The sequence below is a fragment of the Pristiophorus japonicus genome, chromosome 7 (assembly GCF_044704955.1).
Source record: "Pristiophorus japonicus isolate sPriJap1 chromosome 7, sPriJap1.hap1, whole genome shotgun sequence".
In the NCBI taxonomy this organism is placed as follows: Eukaryota; Metazoa; Chordata; class Chondrichthyes; family Pristiophoridae; genus Pristiophorus; species Pristiophorus japonicus.
In genome coordinates, this window is record NC_091983.1 from 193,565,303 (window position 1) to 193,586,584 (window position 21,282).

Genomic DNA, 21,282 nt, shown 5'->3' on the forward strand with positions numbered 1-21,282 from the left:
CATAACCCTTGACTCCCTTATCTTTCAAAAATCTATATGTCCACCTTAAATTTATTCAATGACCCAGTCTCCACAGCTTTCTGGGGTAGAGAGTTCCAAAGATTCATGACTCTCTGAGAGAAGAAATTCTTCTTCGTTTCCATTTTAAATGGGCAACCCCTTATTCTGAGACTATGCCCCCTAGTTCTAGATTCCCCCCACGAGAGGAAATATCCTCTCTGCCTCTCTGCATCCAACCTGTCAAGCCCCCTCAGAATCTTATACGTTTCAATAAGATCAGTGAAAGGGAAATCATGCTTGACAAATCTTCAAAAATTTTTGAGGATGTAACTAGTAGAATGAACAAGGGAGAACCATTGGATGTGGTGTATTTGGACTTTCAAAAGGCTTTTAACAAGGTCCCACACAAGAGATTGGTGTGCAAAATTAAAGCACATGGTATTGGGGGTAATGTATTGACGTGGACAGAGAACTGGTTGGCAGACAGGAAGCAGAGAGTAGGGATAAATGGGTCCTTCTCAGAATGGCAGGCAGTGACTAGTGGGGTGCCGCAGGGCTCATTGCTGGAACCCCAGCTCTTTACAATATACATCAATGATTTAGATGAAGGAATTGAGTGTAATATCTCCAAGTTTGCAGATGACACTAAGTTGGGTGGTGGTGAGAGCTGTGAGGAGGATGCTAAGAGGCTGCAGGGTGACTTGAACAGGTTAGGTGAGTGGCAGATGCAGTATAATGTGGATAAATGTGAGGTTATCCACTTTGGGGGCAAAAACATGAAGGCAGAATATTATCTGAATGGCGGCAGATTAGGAAAAGGGGAGGTGCAATGAGACCTGGGTGTCATGGTTCATCAGTCATTGAAGGCTGGCATGCAGGTGCAGCAGGTGGTGAAGAAGGCAAATGGCATGTTGGCCTTCATAGCTAGGGGATTTGAATATAGGAGCAGGGAGGTCTTACTGCAGCTGTACAGGGCCTTGGTGAGGCCTCACCTGGAATATTGTGTTCAGTTTTGGTCTCTTAATCTGAGGAAGGTCGTTCTTGCTATTCAGGGAGTGTAGCGAAGGTTCACCAGACTGATTCCCGGGATGGCAGGAATGATATATGAGGGGAGACTGGATCGACTGGGCCTATATTCACTGGAGTTTAGAAGAATGAGAGGGGATCTCATAGAAACATATAAAATTCTTAATGGACTGGACAGATTAGATGCAGGAAGAATGTTCCCGATGTTGGGGAAGTCCAGAACCAGGGTCACAGTCTAAGGATTAGGGGTAAGCCATTCAGGACCGAGATGAAGAGAAACTTCTTCACTCAGAGAGTTGTTAACCTGTGGAGTTCTCTACCGCAGGGAGTTGCTGATGCCAGTTCGTTTACAACTCGACTCTCTGTTTTCTGTTAGTTAGCCAATCCTCTATCCATGCTAATATATTACTCCCAACCCTGTGAGCACTTATCTTGTGCAGTAACATTTATGTGGCATCTTATCAAATGCCTTTTGGAAATTCAAATGCACGACATCTACTGGTTTCCCTTTATCCACCCTGCTCGTTACATCCTCAAAGAACTCCAGAAAATTTGTCAGACATGATTACCCTTTCATAAAATCATGCTGACTCTGCTTGACTACATTGTGATTTTCTAAATGTTTTGCTACTACTTCCATAATAAAGATCTACAGCATTTTCCCGATGACAGATGCTAGACTAACTGGTCTATACATTAAAACATAAGAAATAGGAGCAGGAATAGGCCATACGGCCCCTCGAGCCTGCTCCACCATTTATTACGATCATGGCTGACCCGATCATGGACTCAGGTCCACTTCCCTGCCCGCTTTCCATAACTCCATATCCCATTATCGTTTAAAAAACTGTCTATTTCTGTCTTAAATTTATTCAATGTCCCTGCTTCCACAGCTCTCTGAGGCAGTGAATTCTACAGATCCACAACCCTCTGAGAGGAGAAATTTTTCCTCATCTAAATTTTAAATGGGCAGCCCCTTATTCTAAGATTATGCCCTCTAGTTCTAGTCTCCCCTATCAGTGGAAACATCCTCTCTGCATCCACCCTGTCAAGCCCCCTCATAATCTTATACGTTTCAAATAGATCATCTCTCATTCTTCTGAATTCCAATGAGTAAAGGCCCAACCTACTCAACCTTTCCTCATAAGTCAACACCCTCATCTCCGGAATCAACCTTGTGAACCTTCTCTGAACTGCCTCCAAAGCAAGTATATCCTTTTATAAATATGGAAACAAAAACTGCACACAGTATTCCAGGTGTGGCCTCACCAATACCCTGCTTAAATGTAGCAAGACTTCCCTGCTTTTATACTCCATCCCCTTTGCAATAAAGGCCAAGATTCCATTGGCCTTCCTGATCACTTGCTCTACCTGCATACTAACCTTTTGTGTTTCATGCACAAGTACCACCAGGTCCTGCTGTACTGCAGCACTTTGCAATCTTACTCCATTTAAATAATAATTTGCTCTTTGATTTTTTTCTGCCAAATTTTTGCCCACTCACTTAGCCTGTCTATGTCCTTTTGCTGATTTTTTGTGTCCTCCTCACATTGCTTTTCCTCCCATCTTTGTATTGTCAGCAAACTTGGCTATGTTACACTCGGTCCCTTCCTCCAAGTCATTAGTATAGATTATAAATAGTTGGGGTCCCAGCAGTGATCCCTGCAGCCCTGTTTACTAATTGCTAACCCGAGAATGAACCATTTATCCCTACTATCTGTTTTCTGTTCATTAGCCAATCCTCTATTCATGCTAATATATTACCCCTAACCCTGTGAACTTTTATCTTGTGCAGTAACCTCCTATGTGGCACCTTGTCAACTGCCTTCTGGAAGTCCAAATATACTACATCCACTGGTTCCCCTTTATCCACCCTGTTCGTTACATCCTCAAAGAATTCTAGTAAATTTGTCAATCATGACTTCCCCTTCATAAGTCCATGCTGACTCTGCCTGACCGAATTTTGCTTTTCCAAATGTCCTGCTACTGCTTCTTTAATAATGGACTCCAACATCTTCCCAACCACAGATGTTAGGCTAACTAGAAACTATAGTTTCCTGCTTTCTGTCTCCCTCCTTAAATAGGATGTTACATTTGCGGTGTTCCAATCCGCTGGGACCTCTCCTGAATCCAGGGAATTTTGTTAGATTACAACCAATGCATCCATTATCTCTGCAGCCACTTCTTTTAAGACCCTGGGATGCAGGCCATCGGGTCCAGTGGACTGGTCCACCTTTAGTCCCATTAGTTTGCTAGTATTTTTCTTGAGTGATAGTGATTGTTTTAAGTCCTCCCCCCCTCCCCCCCCCTCTACAGTGGCCCTTGATTATCAATTTTTGGGATGCTTTTAGAGTCTTCTACCTTGAAAATCGATAAGAAATATTTATTCAAAGTCTCTGACATTTCCATGTTCCCCATTATTAATTCCCCAGTCTCATCCTCTAAGGGACCAATGTTTACTTTAGCGACTCTCTTTTTATATACCTGTAGAAGATCATACTGTCTGTTTTTATATTTCTTGCTAGTTTACTCTCATAATCTATCTTCTCTCTCTTTATTACTTTTTTTGTTGTTCTTTGCTGGTTTCTAAAAATTTCCCAATCCTCAGGCCTTCCACTAATCTTCGCAACATTGTATGCCTTTGTTTTCAATTTGATACCATCCTTTACTTCTTTAGTTAGCCACGGATGGTTCATCCTTCTCTTAGAGTCTTTCTTTCTTTCTGGAATATATGCTGAGGGTTATTAAATATCTCCTTAAATGTTTGCCACTGCTTATCTACCACCTTACCCTTTAATCTATTTTCCCAGTCTACATTAGCCAACTCTGCCTCCACACCTTTGTAATTGCCTTTATTTAAGTTCAGGACACTAGTTTGAGATTTAATTGTCTCACTTTCAAACTGAATTTGAAGTTCTACCATGCTATGAATACTCTTCCCAAGAGGATCCTTTACTATGAGATCTTTAATTAATCCAGTCTCATTACACATTACCAGATCTAAAATAGTCTGCTTCTTGGTTGGATCCACAACATATTGTTCTAAGAATCCATCCCGAATACACACTATGAACTCTTCCTCAAGGCTATTTTTGCCAATTTGATTTGTCCAATCAATATGAAGATTAAAATTGCCAATGATTATTGTCGTACCTTTCTTACAAGCCTCAATTATTTCGTGATTTATACTCTGTCCTACAGTGTAGCTACTGTTTGGGGCCTATAGACTACTCCCATCAGTGTCGTCTTTCCCTTATTATTTCTTATCTTATCTACACCTAAACTGATTCTACATCTTGATCTTCTGAGCCAATATCATTTCTGACTACTGCACTGATCTCATCCTTCATTAACAGAGCTACCCCACCATCTTTTCCTTTCTGCCTATCCTTCTGAAATGGCAAATACCCCAGAATATTCAGTTCCCAGCCCTGGTCACCTTGCAACCATGTCTCTGTAATGGCTATCAGATTAAGTTTCAGTGCTGGGACTCCAGCTATTTACAATTTATATATTAATGATTTAGACGAAGGAATTGAATGTAATATCTCCAAGTTTACAGATGACACTAAGCTAGGTTGCAGTGTGAGCTGTGAGGAGGATGCTAAGAGGCTGCAGGGTGACTTGGACAGGTTAGGTGAGTGGGCAATTGCATGGCATATGCAGTATAATGTGGATAAATGTGAGGTTATCCACTTTGGTGACAAAAACAGGAAGGCAGATTATTATCTGAATGGTGACAGATTAGTAAAAGGGGAGGTGCAACAAGATCTGGGTATCATGGTACACCAGTCATTGAAAGTAGGCATGCAGGTACAGCAGGCGGTAAAGAAAGCAAATGGCATGTAGCGAGAGGATTTCAGTATAGGAGCAGGGAGGTCGTACTGAAGTTGTACAGGGCCTTGGTGAGACCACACCTTGAGTATTGTGTGCAGTTTTGGTCTCCTAATCTGAGGAAGGACATTCTTGCTATTGAGTGAGTGCATCGAAGGTTCACCAGACTGATTCCCGTGATGGCAAGACTGACATATGAAGAAAGACTGGATCGACTAGGCTTATGTTCACTGGAATTTGGGATGAGAAGGGATCTCATAGAAGCATATAAAATTCTGATGGGATTGGACAGGTTAGATGCAGGAAGAATGTTCCCAATGTTGTGGAAGTCCAGAACCAGGGGACACAGTCTAAGGATAAGGGGTAAGCCATCTAGGACCGAGATGAGAAGAAACTTTTACACCCAGGGAATTGTGAACCTGTGGAATTCTCTACCGCAGAAATTTGTTGAGTGCAGTTCGTTAGGTATATTCAAAAGGGAGTTAGATGCGGCCCTTACGGCTAAAGGGATCAAGGGGTATGGAGAGAAGGCAGGAGTGGGGAACTGAAGTTGCATGATCAGCCATGATCATATTGAATGGTGGCCGAATGGCCTGCTCCACCTATTTTCTATGTTTCTATGTTTCTATGTTTCTATACCCATTTATTTCAAGCTGTGCTGTAAACTCATCTATCTTGTCACGAATGCTGCATGCATCCAGATAAAGAGCTTTTAATTTTGACTTTTTACGATTTTTTCCTACTTTGACCTCACTTTCTGATGCACTCTTATGTTTATATACTCAGTCCATTCCTGTCATACTTTGGTTCTCATTACCCCTATTGCTACCCTGCAGTATTGCCTTCTCCTTTCTCCTTGACTTTTTAAACTTCCACTCACCTGATCCCTTCCCCCCACCCCCCCCCAACTATTTCGTTTAAAGCCCTAACTACAGTCCTAGTTATTCAATTTGCCAGGACACTGGTCCCAGCCTGGTTGTGAAGCCCGTCTCAACGGAACAGCTCCCTCTTATCCCAGTACTGGTGCCAGTGCCTCATGAATTGAAAACCATTTTTCCCCACACCAATCTTTGAGCCACACATTCATCTCTCTGATCTTAATTACCCCATGCAAATTTGCTCATGGCTTAGGTAGTAATCCAAAGATGATTACCTTGATAGAGAATATGGGGTAGTCAATCAAGAAAAGGAAGATACAAATATAAACCATGAATTTGTCCCATCTTACAGTGGCTTCTTGTGACAGTTCAGGAAAGTCCTAGTTCTGCTTTGAAAATATATTTTGATAAATTGGATCAATCATACTGCCCAACTGTATCAGGATCATGGCATTGAAAAATATTATGGTCTACTAGTTTCCTGTGGCATGAAGACCATGTAGTGTTTATGTGAAAGGAGGTTAGTGGACAAGGGATAATTGAAAGTTTAATTTACTCTATTTCTTTACATTTAATTTTATCTAATTTTTTTACATTTTGTCACCCTATTGTCTGGACCATTGCCACACCTGTGGCCATGGTTGGCTCTCCTCCGCTGGCCAGATGGGCTCCCCTGCCTCTTCCAGACTTGCCTGCTGGCCTCGCCTGTTTCATGCCCATCTCTGCCACTGTGCACCTACCTCTTCCATTGCTCACAGCTCTGGTCTTCGCCCTGGTCTTTGTCCTGCTCTGGTCCCCTGTCTCTCTGTGCCTTCTCCCATTGCTCCTGGTCCCATTGATAGCTCAGTTGTGCTCGGCCCCTCGGCGCTGCCTCCACTCCCAACTACAATAAAGATAATACCCAGCCCCATCCCTCATGCAAAAGCAAAATACTGCGGATGCTGGAATCTGAATAAAAGCAAAAAATGCTGGCAATCTCAATGGGTCAGGCAGCATCTGTGGAGGGAGAAACAGAGTTGAGGTTTCAGGTCGATGACCCTTCGATGACCATTCCTCATGCCCTGGTACTGGCTCTGTATAAAAAATAATTTAATAATATTCAGGGCCTAAGCCTCTGGGCTCGCTACCAACTTAAAACAAATTTTCATGACCCAGCTCCACTGGTTGACCCAAATCTTGTTGACCTGCCATAGGCCCTGCTCCTGCTTATATAAAAATATATATTCCTGACCCTACTTCACCGGCCCTGATTTTGGCTGCAATATAAATTAATCTAAAAAATATTCCAATCCCAAGTCCTCCTGCTTGCTGCAACTGAAAATTTTTTTTTTTTTTTAAATCTTCTCGCTTGCTTTCGGTTTCTAACTGCTCCATTCATAAAATGAGTTCAGAACTATTTTGGAGGCATTCGATAAGGTGCTAAGGCATTCAATAAGGTGCCAGGCTTCAGTAAGGTGCCACGTAAAAGGTTGCTACACCAGATAAGGGCTCATGGGCATGGGGGTAACAGCATGCATAGAGGATTTGGTAATGGACAGAAAACATAGGGATAAATGGGTAATTTTCAAGTTAGCAGGCTGTAATGAGTGAGGTGCCACAAGGATCAGTGCTTAGGCCTCAGCAATTTACAATCTATATTAATAACTTAGATGAAAGGACCGAGTGCAATATATCCAAGTTTACTGACGATACAAAGTTAGGTGAGAAAGTAAGCTGTGAAGAGGACACATTATTTAAATGGAGAAAGATTGCAAAGTGCTGCAGTACAGCGGGACCTGGGGGTACTTGTGCATGAAATACAAAAGGATAGTATGCAGGTACAGCAAGTGATCAGGAAGGCCAATGGAATCTTGGCCTTTATTGCAAAGGTGATGGAGTATAAAAGCAGGAAAGTCTTGCGACAGTTATACAGGATATTGGTGAGGCCACACCTGGAATACTGTGTGCAGTTTTGGTTTCCATATTTATGAAAGGATATACTTGCTTTGCAGGCAGTTCAGAGAAGGTTCAGTAGGTTGATTCCGGAGATGAGGAGGTTGACTTATGAGGAAAAGTTGAGTAGGTTAGGCCTCAACTCATTGGAATTCAGAAGAATGAGAGGTGATCTTATCGAAACGTATAAGATTATGAGAGGGCTTGATAAGATGGATGTAGAGAGGATGTTTCCACTGATAGGAGAGACTAGAACTAGAGGGCATAATCTTAGATAAAGGGGCTGCCCATTTAAAACTGAAATGAAGAGAAATTTCTTCTCTCAGATGGTTGTGAATCTGTGGAATTTTCTGCCTCAGAGAGCTGTGGAAGCAGGGACATTGAATAAATTTAAGACAGAAATAGACAGTTTCTTAAATGATAAGGGAATAAGGGGTCATGGGGAGCGGGCAGGGAAGTGGACCTGAGTCCATGATCGGATCAGTCATGATCATATTAAATGGCGGAGCAGGCTTGAGGGGCCGTATGGCCTACTCCTCCTCCTATTTTTTTATGTTCTTTTGTTCTTATAGAGGCTACAAAGGGTTAAGTGAGTGGGCAATAAGGTGGCAGATGGAGTATAATGTGGGCAGATGTGAGGTTGTTCTCTTTGGTAGGAAGAATAGAAAAACAGAATATTTTTTAAATGGTGAGAAACTATTAAATATTGGTCTTCAGAGAGCTTTGGGTGTCCTCGTACAGGAAACACAGAAAGTTAGCATGCAGGTACAGCAAGCAATTAGGAAGGCAAATGTCATGTTGGTTTTTATTGCAAGGGAGTTGGAGTACAAGAGTAAGGAAGTCTTACTGCAATTGTACAGGGTTTTGGTGAGGCCACACCTGGAGTACTCTGCACAGCTTTGGTCTCATTATCTGAGGAAGGACATACATGCCTCAGAGGTGGTGCAACAAAGGTTCACTAGATTGATCCCTGGGATGAGAGGGTTGTCCTATGGGGAGAGATTGAGTAGATTCGGCCGATTCTGTTTGGAGTTTAGAAGAATGAGAGGTGATTTCACTGAAACATATAAGATTCTGAGGGGGATTGGCAGGGTAGATGCTGAGAGGTTGTTTCCCCTGGCTGGAGAGTCGAGGGGGCAGAGTCTCAGAATAAGGGGTCTGCCATTTAAGACTGAGATGAGGAGGAATTTCTTCACTCAGAGGGTTGTGAATCTTTGGAATTCTCTTCCCCAAAGGGCTGTGGATGCTGAGTCGTTGAGCATAATCAAGGCTGAGATAAACAGATTTTTGGAATCAAGGGATATGGGGATCGGGCGGGAAAGAGGAGTTGAGGTCGAAGATCAGCCATAATCTTATTGAATGGCGTAGCAGGCCTACTCCTGCTCCTAGTTCTTATGTTCTTATGGTAACTTATTTTGGCAATTAGATATATGCAATCAGCTGAAATAACACATAGACTCAGAATTTGTAGTATTTACATAGAGTTACATAGAATTTACAGCATAGAAACAGATCATTCAGCCCAACTAGTCTATGCCTCCTCCAACCCATCTTCATCTAATCCTTTCAGCATTTTATTCTTTTTATTTCTCCCTTATGTATATATCTAGCTGCTCCTTAAATTCACCTATGCTATGTGCCTCAACAATGTGGTAGCAAGTTTCTACATTCTAACCAATCTCTGGATAAAGATGTTTCTCCTGAATTCCTTACTGGATTTATTAACTATCTTATATTTGTGTCCTCTAATTTTGGACTGCTCAACAAGTCATCTTCTCTACTTCTATTTCAATTTCTATTACAATTTGTCTCATGTTGCACTGAACTCTTTCAAAATTTCTCGAAAGCTGAAGGACAGATAGTGACCTCGATCGTTTCTTTTCCGTAACAGTTGACTTTTCCTCTGACAGAGGAATTTACATTTTTCATAGCTGTTTAATTGAAGATTCTTTGAGATTGCTTCTGCTATTTTTTTGAGAGGCCAGGTCCATAGCCAAGTAGGAGAACAGAGGCACAGCTCACACCAGAGTAGCGGGACGGCCTTGGGGCAGGAGTGTCCTGATCTGGGATTATGTGTGAAACTAGATTTCATAGTGGAGGCTGCAGTGGTGTTGATGGCAGCTGAAAGGGAGCACAACATCCCTACCCTCTCTTGGCCAGTCTTTACCAGCATTGATCCAAAGTCCTGTCAATCAATCATGGAATACTCAGGTTGGTCACATACTTACTATTAGCTAATGAGCTTCTAGAAACCGGCACATAAAGGATGTATTGTGATAACAATTGGCCATTGAAGTTATTAGAAAAGTATTGTGTCCTTAGATGCTCTCGTAATGACTCCACGAGGCAATGTGTTGTACTTGAACTGTAGTGACCGTAGTCCTTTATTTGTTAACTCCAGAATGAGGATCACACCTGGTGGCCTGCCTTTTATACTAGGCCAGGCACACCTATACAGGTAACCTACAAGTGTCCCACTGCTGTGCCCTCTGGTGGCACACCTTGTGATAATACCAACAGTAGCCATGTAGGATACATGACATCACTCTCCCCTGAGCCTTTAGTGCAAATCGCCTCTGCATTGACTGTGCTCTGGGCTTGGCTGTATGTGGGCTCTATCTGGTTGACCCTTGGCAGATCGTTTCAATTTTGGGTGAGTGATTGGTGCAGTAGAGTGCTGGTGGTTGCTGTTTGTGTGTGTCTCTCTGACCACTCCATTCTTCCCCCATCCCCCACATATAGATTATGCCGGAGGCTCATAGCATTCATATACATTAAAACATTACATTTGTGATTCCGTTGTGAGACAAGTACATTAGACTGGTGAGATGCCTATTTGATGCAGTGACCAGTGCGTAAGGACAAACTAGTTCCAGGGCTGCTGGATTGAGTCCCTGCAGTCTAGTGGCGGTTCAGTGCCCAGTGTTGGCAGTGGGAACCCAGTTGGCTCAAGTTGCCTGCTTTCGGGGCAGTTGCTGTGGTCCCGAGCGTCGGGCCGGTTCACAGATGCCTGTAACCTCCCTGTCCTTTCTTTGCGCCCTGGGTCGCTGCTGCTTCCTGAGGAGCTGTTGCCTAGCAATGCACAGGGGACTGCTGACTCGCTGACCTGGGCGTTGTTTGGTTTGGGATCCTGGCTGGTCCCGGTCCCCTTTGGGGGAACTGTGATGAGTGACCCTTCGTTTACGGGTATGGCCTTGGTGGTGATGGGGTCTGGGGACTGCGCTTTAGCACAGTCTGCTCCTTCAGGCTCGTGGCAGTTAGTGCCATCGGGTGCCTGAGAGGTGGAGCCGATCTTACATAAATGTCGTAACCTCAGTTTAATTTGAAATAATGTCATATCAGATGTATAAAAAGAGGAAACTAGATGCATGAAGGTGGCCTTGCATAGAGTTGACATCTGTTCCATTTTAGACTGCACTGTCTTGTTTTTGAATGAGGTGTCTGGACATTTCTAAAATGTAAACTGGTTACTATGTCAAATAAATACAGAAAATGCAGAAATACATAGCGACCTCTTAAACATCTGAAAAGATAGATTAACTATTGGGTGTAGATACTTGTTTGGAACTGGAAAGTAGGAAAAGAAAAGTTAAGTCCTTTTTATAGAACTGATCAAAAAAGAGAGGAGGAAAAGAGGTAAAACTCGAATTGGGTATGGTAACTACTAAAGAAGTAGCCAGTAGGTTTAACGGCTTGTAAACACCATTTTATAACAAATGCACTGTGACCAGCGAATACAACATACTGGAATGGAGTTATCTGAAACTAAAGGAGACTGTTGTTTACAGCCCTGACTCTAAATGGAGAGTCAAACATGCATTTGTAACATTTGTAGTTTTAAAAATTTCTATTTAACTCTACTAAATGTCTATTTTTTTCTTTTTCGGGGTGGGGGAGAGAACCAAGAAGGCCAGTTAACCACAACTCTGTCTTCTGATGTGGAGGTATTGATTGTTGAAGTTTATTCATCAGCAGTCGAGAAACAATCCCACTCCTGCCCCATTCCTCTCTTGCCACAAGAACCTTTGGAGTTGTCAAAAAGTGGCAACCCTACCCTCAATTCACAAGCAGCAGAGTTATGAGAGAGTTATGTAGGCCTGCTTCACAAGTATGATGAACAGAAAATCACCACATTACCATTTACTGTTGTGTTTAAGGGCTCTTCTGACAGCTCAGCAAGTTTATCTAGTGAGATGTTGAGCCGTACAGATTGGAAAGGTTGCAAGTTTGATCCCCGGTCTCTGCTCATAAAATGGATCTCAGTCAGGGTGCCAATAGAGACACAACAATTTGTCTCAGTGCACCAAGGGAAAATCTGCTTGGGTTCTGGTTGCTGATCATTATTCCAGCAGCCAGTCCTGCTGGAAGTTCATGTGTGCTCTTCAGATGAATTTGGAATCAGGCTTAATGTGATCTCCAATAGCATTCCAAGACCCACTGTTGGATGAGTAATGCAGGAGAATAATGGCCTTGGGTGAGGTATCAGTCTGCATTTGATTCTATGGAATCATACGCCAACAAGGAGTCAAAGGGGAAAGCTATATGGCTGTTTTTACAAGCTGTTTAACCAAAAAAATTGTTGTAGTTTCTTTTGTGGGGAATCATAAAACGGTATAAATGGCCAACACTATTAGGGATGTATTTTTTTTAAATGTGGGCGTCGCTGGCAAGGCCAGCATTTATTGCCCATCCCTAATTGCCCTTGAGAAGGTGATGGTGGTGAGCTGTCTGCTTGAACCATGTGGTGAAGGTACTCCCACAATGCTGTTAGATAGGGAGTTCCAGGATTTTGGCTCAGCGCTGATGAAGGAATGGTGATATATTCCCAAGTCAGGATGGTGTGTGACTTAGAGGGGAACTTGGAGGTGGTGGTGTTTCCCTCCAAGACGGTTGTCTTTGCTTTTCATTTTGGGATAAAAATTGAGCTAGTTCCAATTGTGTAAGGTCACTAGAATTTTTATTATCTATTATCTAACTCAAAAGTTACAATTATGATAAACAGTAGATCTAGACATATCATGTAGCTAATCTAAACCAAAAGGAATTAAATCTAGATATTTATATAATTTTGGGCTATTATGTACTCAGGCTCAAGTAGTGGAACAAGGACATACGAAGGAGAAACGGAAGAAGAAATTCTGTACTGGAATATGAAGATCCAGCCTATTCTTGATGAACTTAAGCCTTTAAACAGCGGTTGGTAGATTTTATTTTATCATGTATAAGATTTTCCACTGATGGTTGAAAATCAAATCTATTTTTACTTCTTGAAAGCGTTTGTTAGATTAGGGGGAGATGGGCTGAGCGCTCAAAGCCCAACGGTCAAAGCATGAGCGGGAGAAACGGGAGGCCGTGATTGGAGGGTCGCCAAGCATGCGCGCAGGGGGGGGTCGGAGGAAGATGGGGCTGAGCGCTCAAAACCCAACGGGGAAAGCGCAAGCGGCTGGGGAGTCAGTGAGAGCCTCGGGAGGGAAGGAAAGGGAAGGAAGGAAGATTGGAGAATGGGATTGGAGTTCACGGCCAGATCAGCCATGATCTTATTGAATGGCGGAGCAGGCTCGAGGGGCTAGATGGCCTACTCCTGTTCCTAATTCTTATGTTCTTATGTTCTTATTTTTCTCTTTTACATAAGAACATAAGAAATAGGAGCCTGCTCCGCCATTTAATACGATCATGTTCAGCCATGAACTCATTGAATGGCGATGCAGGCTCGAAGGGCCGAATGGCCTACTCCTGCACCTATTTTCTATGTTTCTATAGCTGATCCGATTATGGACTCGGGTCCACTTCCCTGCCCGCTCCCCATAACCCCTTATTCCTTTATCGGTTAAGAAACTGTCTATCTCTGTCTTAAATTTATTCAATGACCTAGCTTCCACAGAACTCTGAGGCAGCGAATTCCACAGATTTACAACCCTCTGAGAGAAGAAATTCCTCCTCATCTCAGTTTTAAATGGGCGGCCCCTTATTCTAAGATTATGCCCCCTAGTTCTAGTTTCCCCTATCAGTGGAAACATCCTCTCTGCATCCACCTTGTCAAGCCCCCTCATAATCTTATACGTTTCGATAAGATCACCTCTCATTCTTCTGAATTCCAATGAGTAGAGGCCCAACCTACTCAATCTTTCCTCATAAGTCAACACCCTCATCTCCAGAATCAACCTAGTGAACATTCTCTGAATTGCCACCAAAGCAAGTATATCCTTTCTTAAATATGGAAACCAAAACTGTATGTAGTATTCCAGGTGTGGCCTCACCAATACCCTGTGTAACTGTAGCAAGACTTCCCTGCTTTTATACTCCATCCCCTTTGCAATAAAAGCCAAGATTCCAGTGGCCTTCCTGATCAATTGCTGTACCTGCATACTAAACTTTTGTGTTTCATGCACAAGTACCCCTAGGTCCCGCTGTACTGCAGCACTTTGCAATCTTTCTCCATTTAAATAATAACTTGCTCTTTGATTTTTTTCTGCCAAAGTGCATAACCTCACACTTTCCAACATTATTCTCCATCTGCCAAATCTTTGTCCACTCACTTAGCCTGTCTATGTCCTTTTGCAGATTTGTTGTGTCCTCCTCACACATTGCTTTTCCTCCCATCTTTGTATCATCAGCAAACTTGGCTATTTTACACTCGGTCCCTTCTTCCAAGTCATTAATATAGATTGTAAATAGTTGGTGTGCCAGCACTGATCCCTGCGACACTCCACTAGTTACTGATTGCCAACCCGAGAATGAGCCATTTATCCCGATTCTCTGTTTTCTGTTAGTTAGCCAATCCTCTATCCATGCCAATATATTACCCCTAACCCCGTGAACGTTTATCTTGTGCAGTAACCTTTTATGTGGCACTTTGTCAAAACCTTCTGGAAGTCCAATGCACCACATCCACTGGTTCCTCTTTATCCATCCTGTTCGTTACATCCTCAAAGAATTCCAGCAAATTTGTCAAACATGACTTCACTTTCATAAATCCATGCTGACTCTGCCTGACTGAATTATGTTTTTCCAAATGTCCTGCTACTGCTTCTTTAAAAATGGACTCCAACATTTTCCCAATTACAGATGTTAGGCTAACTGGTCTATAGTTTACTGCTTTTTGTCTGCCTCCTTTTTAAAATAGGGGCGTTACATTTGCAGTTTTCCAATCTGCTGGGACCTCCCCAGAATCCAGGGAATTTTGGTAAATTACAACCAATGCATCCATTATCCCTGCCGCTACTTCTCTTAAGACGCTAGGATGCAAGCCATCAGGTCCAGGGGATTTATCCGCCTTTAGTCCCATTATCTTACTGAGTACCTTCCTGTAACAATGGTACAATAATATAGACTCATATTAGGGAACAGGAAAGGGGTACATTAGGAAACTGAAAGGGGAGACTTGGATATACATCAAACAGATGATAAAGGTGAAGAATGACGAAGACAGAATCCATCGCAGAAACATAGGTTAGTGGGATTACAAATATGGAGCAGGGAGTGGATAATAATTGAATACATGTGCTATTTTGTTTCTAAAGAATTAAATCCCATGGTTTAACACAGCTTCTTACTGTGGACCCTTGGGATATGTACAATACATTATATACTTTAGATGGAGTTAACAGTAAGCAATATTTGGATTTAATTGTAAAAACATTTTAAAAATAGGCAATGGTTTAGGAAACCATTCAGGTATGTAAAATCTGTTCAGTACTTGCCCAAAAACGATTGCTTGAAAAGGTAGCTCTGAATCCCTGTTGTCCTCAAAATAGATTTATTTTGATTTGCGCTTTTCTCACCCAAGTGTGTGCAAAAAGAGTTGAGAATAGCTTTTATATCGCATAGTGCTGATATCATCTTTGTGAATTGTATTTTATGGAAATTATTACATAATTGTAAACAGACTACACTGTGAGTAAGAAACTGTTTTACAGAAATATCATGGGAAGCAGACCACAATCATCCACTTGAAATTAAAATGTACATCTAAACATTAATTCATTTTAATTGTTTATCGAATATAAATACAATATATATATTAAGGAGCTGTGGTATACGCGGACCATAATTCTCTTTTAGAATTATAAGTACAGGTTGAACCTCCCTTATCCGAAACCCTCGGGACCTGGCCTGTTCTGGATAAGGGATTTTTCTGCATAAGGGGTGGTCACGTTAAATTTGATGGTGCAGGTACTGAGCAAGGGGATATCGGGGCTGGCTGGCTTGGGGCTGGGAGTGCGGCAGAGAAATCATGGGCTGGAGGGGGGGTGGTGGGGGCAGTGGATTGCGGGGTCAGGCCAGCGATTGCAGGAGTCAGCAGCGAGGAAGGACTTCAATTTGTTCATGTTGGAGTTCTGCGCATGCACCACCCAGTGGCCGGGAATGGTTCTGGACGAGGGGTGGTTCTGGATAAGGGAGTTCTGGATAAGGGAGGTTCAACCTGTACTCTCTTTGATTTTGTACTGGTGAGATATGAATTGTAATGCATGGCTCTGCCTCATGTACCTTCTGTGACCTTGGCTACCTAGATTAATTAGCTTGGAGTAAGATCCCCAACTGAAAATTAAAAGCAGCAGGAGAAGCTGTATGTTGTATGTGGCCCTTTGAGCAGTTCTGCTATTACATAGCAATTCTGCCTATGTTACGTTAGATTTACAGTAATTAGGTAATGATTCTAAAGGGATTGCTTATTTCTCTTTTAAAGGTATTCTTGGAATGTGTACCACAGTGTGGGTATGTAAGTGATAATTAGCTAAACTTTTCATTTACAGGCCTGACTTTTTCTTACCCTAATGGATTTAATTGTCTCTGTTAATGCACTGCTATTTTGACACAAGTGTTTGAATTAATCAAGGCATAATAACTTCGGAGGGATATTTTCTGCTTTTGAAAACTGGAGTGTTAATCTTAATTTCTTGTTTAGCAGCAATGAATAGTACTATTAATTACTTCAATTTTCTGCTCGGTGAATTTGTTCAATAAGATTTCAGTGCCTTTTCGGGCTAGCAAATCACGACAATAATGTTACTTTCACAACTGCCAAATTGTTTAGAGCCCTTAACTAGTCAAATAATGAACAAGGAGATTTATTTCAGCTCTGTTAAGCAGAGAAGTAAATTTGTATGTTTAGATTCACTTACAGATTTTGAAACAATAATTTATACATTCACGACATTAGAACCAAAGGTTTTGCTCTTATGTGTGCAATCAACCATTGAGTTCTGAAACCAGAAACAAAGGCAAAACTAAAATTCAGGTTTTAAAACCTGTCCTCTGTATTCCTTGGCCATTGTTTAAGGCTGAACCAGGTTGTTCACAGCCGCAGTGCCATTTGGCCCCTACCTGAGCTTCGCACCCCATATCCTCTCCATCACAAAGACTGCTGACTTCTACCTCCATAAGCTTATCCATCCCCACTCTTACCTCATCTCGTCTGTCTTTGAAATCCTCACTCATGCCTTTGTCACCTCCATATAAATCCAAGAGGCCGAAATTTCCTCTCTCTTGGGTCAGTAATTATTCTCCGCCTAGTTGGTGTGGAGTAAAGACCTTTTTTGAAATTGCCCTACCTAGGTTTACCAGCGGTAATCACTACAGCTCCGAATGTGCTCCCGTCCGGTTGGGTGCGCGCGGGCCCCCTACCAACCGGTGGCGACCCCTTTTCAGCCCTGCGCGGGAAATTGCCATGCGGGAGCAGCGCTGCCGCCTGCTGGTGCCACTAACCGCTTTCTCCTGTGGGAAGCTATGTGTGCCTGGGCAGCACGTCCGTCCTTAAAGGGGAAGGCGCACTACCGCCGGTGTCATGTTATTTTATTTGCCGGCCGATAGCCAGGTCAGCCCACGAGTTCGGCCAGGCCACCAACAGGCAGTGACATGTCATCACGACGCTGATGACTGGGCGGGGTGGCTGACCTGACCGAAAGCCGTTAAGCACCCGCCCGGAATGCCGCCCCGCCTGGAAAAAATTTCCAAGTGCTGTATTTCGCTGGACTCTCCATCCCATAGATTGGGGTGGAGAAAAACTTCAAAGGTCGGTAAGTGCGCCCCGTTTGGGGCAGGGCTCAATTTCGGCCCCCAAGTCTTTCAAGTCTGTCTTTTTATATTTGATTACACCAATGTTCCACTGGCCGGCCTCTCATCCTCCACCCTCCTTGAACTTCAGCTGAAACAAGACTCTGCTGCCCATATCCTATTCTGCACAAAGTCCCGCTCACCCATCACCCCTTGTTTTCACTAAGTTATACTGGCTCCCAGTACCCCAAAGTGTCAAACTTCCCCTCCCATTGCCCCATCATTCGTTGCCTAGGCACTTGAAGCAAGTCATCCTCATTCGAAGGGCCGCCTATGATGATGATGATGATGATGAGGTCCCACACACACCAGAATTACCTTGCTGAACCCCTCTGCCTCTCCACCTCCTTTCTTCCTTTAAGATCTCCCTTAAATCCTGTGGCCAACCTTTTAATTGCCCCTCCTAATATTTTTTAAATGGCAGATTAAAAAAAAATGTTATCACTAATGTCACTTTTCTTGGACTGGAAAAGAGAAAGAAAATCTTCCAGTTTCAACTCATCCTCTCGTGATCTGCTAGTTTAACACGATCTCTTACAGTTCATGCTGTTAGAACAACAAATGGCCCTTTTTATTGCAAAATAAAGATTGCTCTCAGAAATTAAATAATTATAGAAATTGACTCTAAACAAAGTACAAAGATAATTAAATGAGGAACTAATTATTCATAATTGCAGAACATGAGTGCAAAATGAAATGATTATTTTATTCTGATTAGGCAACGATGTGGAACATCTCTGCAAAACATGTTACAAGCTCCATCGTACACTGCAAGAGGGAAATATGCTGGGGAAAATGTGTAAAAGGAGAACTGTTCTTCTGAAAACATTGTATAAACTGGTGGATGTTGGCTCAGATCAGCTCTCCATTCAGCTGGCTAAACTCATACTGGCGGTAAGTTTGATTCTTTGTAAAGTTCTGGAAACCTATTTTTAGTCATGGGCTTTTTCTAGGTTTTGGCAGTTGAAGTGGGTGTCCATTTCTAACCAAAATGAATGGGCCCAGATTTTATGGTCAGCAGCGAATGAACAGCACCTAGCCGTTCATTACACTTGCACTTGCCTGCAGACTTTCTATGCGCTAATTAGAAAGCTATTTTTGGCACAACGGCCAAAATTCCCAGGGAATCTGGAAACTGTGTGAACATAAGAATATAAAAACATAATAAATGGGAGCAGGTGTAGGCCATTCGGCCCTTTGGGCTTGCTCCGCCATTCAATAAGATCATAGTTGATCGTCTACCTCAACTCCACCTTCATACACTATCCCTATATCCCTTGATTCTCTTAGTATCCAAAAATCTTTTGTTCTCTGACTTGAATATACTCAAAGACTGAGCATCTGGCTCTCTGGAGTAGAGAATACATAACACTTTGAGTGAAGAAATTTCTCCTCATCTCAGTCCTAAATGGTTGACCCCTTAACCTGAGTACGCCATCATACTGCCTTTTGAAATGAACAGCAAGTTTGGGATTTCCGCAATGTGTAAATCCTGAACTTGTGATCTGTCAAATTCCGTCTTAACAGATCATCTGCTCCAACTATGAAATCCTTACTGCTGGCGCAGAGTTGGGCTATTTGCCCAGCAATTATGCAGTAAAATTTTACGGTTGGTGCAAACAGTCTTGCACAGCATAAGGGGAGGGGGCTATGCAGCAGCTTGAAATATACACCAGCTTATTAATTTAAAAAAATCTTCAAAATAAATATCTATATACAGCTAACTATCTCCTGATCCGAGCACAACTCTACCAAGAATGAGAGACTGATTTATTTATTAATTTACTGGGGTGAGTGAGACTAAAAAATCATGAATGGGCATCGGAGATTTCTGTTTCCTGATTGAAGCACTGCCCTACGTGATCCCAGGTGCGCCTATGCACATGGTGTGCCCTTGGGATCTGTGGGTCATTATACTGCGCTCAATTCCGCAGCGAAACAACGCAAGTTTTCGAAGAAGGCCTTGCACCAAGTAAGTGCGGACTTCTTTTGGAGGTTGGCGGCGTACTCCTTAGTTATGTCGCCGAGCGCAATTTCAGGATCTATATGTTTCAATGAGAGAACAGGGCTAGCAACTGTGTAAATCCTTAACCAATTAGATTGAAGAATGAGGTGCACAAAGTCTGAACCATTCTGTAAATTAGAATACTTAATTCATCGACAGAAAGCGAAATAGAGAGATGAAAAATGTGTGAGAGAGAGAGAGAGATAACAGAGACAGAAAGAAAATGTTTTAAAAATAATTATTTACATTTTTACATTTTTTTTTAAATCTCCAAGAATAATTAAAATCTGAAGGAATGAGATTCCACATTTGTAAAAGTTAATTTTCAGTGCTAGAGAGGTTGTTTGGCAGTAATTAAGACTTATCACGTCGTTAAAAATGTACTTACACTGGAGTGGGTATCTATCGCATAAGTACAGCAACTTTGCGCCATTCAATGCCGAGTCTCCATAGATAAAAGTATAGCAAAGCTTCTGGACGAGCAGGGAAAATCAGATAGTAACTTCCTGATTTCCACGTTTAACTGCGCATGTGCAGTCGCCAGATGTTGCTATCCAATTTACACTTTAATATCGGTGAGCACTGACAACCTCACTGTTATTTTTACTGCAAAATTCAGGCCGTTATCTTGTATAGTAAACAAGTACATAGCAGATTTATGATGAGCTTCGGAACTAGCATTTTTACAAAGCACTTTTTCTATTCAGCACACTACTGTGATGTTCCCCCGAGGGCAGTACTAATTAGTGGTCAATTGTGGATAATTTTGTACAGTGGTTTTGTGCTTAGTTAGATGTTTTGATTGCCCAAACTCATGGTGAATTGCTGCAGAGATGTTCAATTTAATAATCTAGGATAAATTTAGAAGCCAAAGTTGAAAGGTCAATGTTTACTGTGCCACTGGACCTCTTGGCCTTTTTTGTGTGTTTGTTCTTAGTGTGCTCTGAAGTCTTTTATTTAAGATGACCCCCACAAAACCATTTGTGATTGTGATGTCCATATTGGAGGTTTATAAAGAAATAATCAGTAGTTAATTACAGGAATATTCTTGGGGTATCATAACTGAATAATAATTTTATCTTTACATTTTGTTACATTTTTGTCATTTTCGATTTTGTTTTCTAGCTGAAAGTAAGCGGCAAAAATCTCCTTAATGTCTGTAAACTAATATTCAAAGTTAGTAGGAGTGCGAATAATGATACTCTGTTCCAAAATGATAAAATCTTGGGTAAGTTGCACTCCTCTAAAAAAAATATTTAAATTCCAAAAAGGTAACATAAAATAGAGTTGTCGTGAGTAACTGTTATGTTATGTCATATAATTATACTATTAGATGTGATTACTAAATTTGAAAAATGTAGACTCATGTTAATTAGGTTGGACTTTTTTTTCAAATAAAAACATTTTTTCTTTAAAAGAAATTACATTGTTGGAAGATTTGATGCATACTGTTTATCATTTTTCAGTTAACCCTTTGAGTGGCTCAGAACCACCAATTAGCTTAACTGAAATCTTGTGTGATGGTATTAACTTGCACGTGGCTCTGCAACATAA

At 41.9% G+C, this 21,282-nt stretch overlaps 1 protein-coding gene across 4 annotated transcripts in view; it reads left to right on the forward strand.

Annotated features, from left to right (window-relative positions):
• The window catches only part of armc2 (armadillo repeat containing 2), a 231,282-nt gene that overhangs the window by 51,863 nt on the left and 158,137 nt on the right, over nt 1-21,282 (forward strand). For all 4 annotated transcript variants that reach the window (XM_070885651.1, XM_070885654.1, XM_070885652.1 and 1 more), the window contains exons 7-9: nt 12,759-12,866; nt 18,442-18,617; nt 20,854-20,956. In XM_070885651.1, coding sequence (XP_070741752.1) covers nt 12,759-12,866; nt 18,442-18,617; nt 20,854-20,956 — 387 coding nt within the window. The remainder of the gene's footprint in view (nt 1-12,758; nt 12,867-18,441; nt 18,618-20,853; nt 20,957-21,282) is intronic.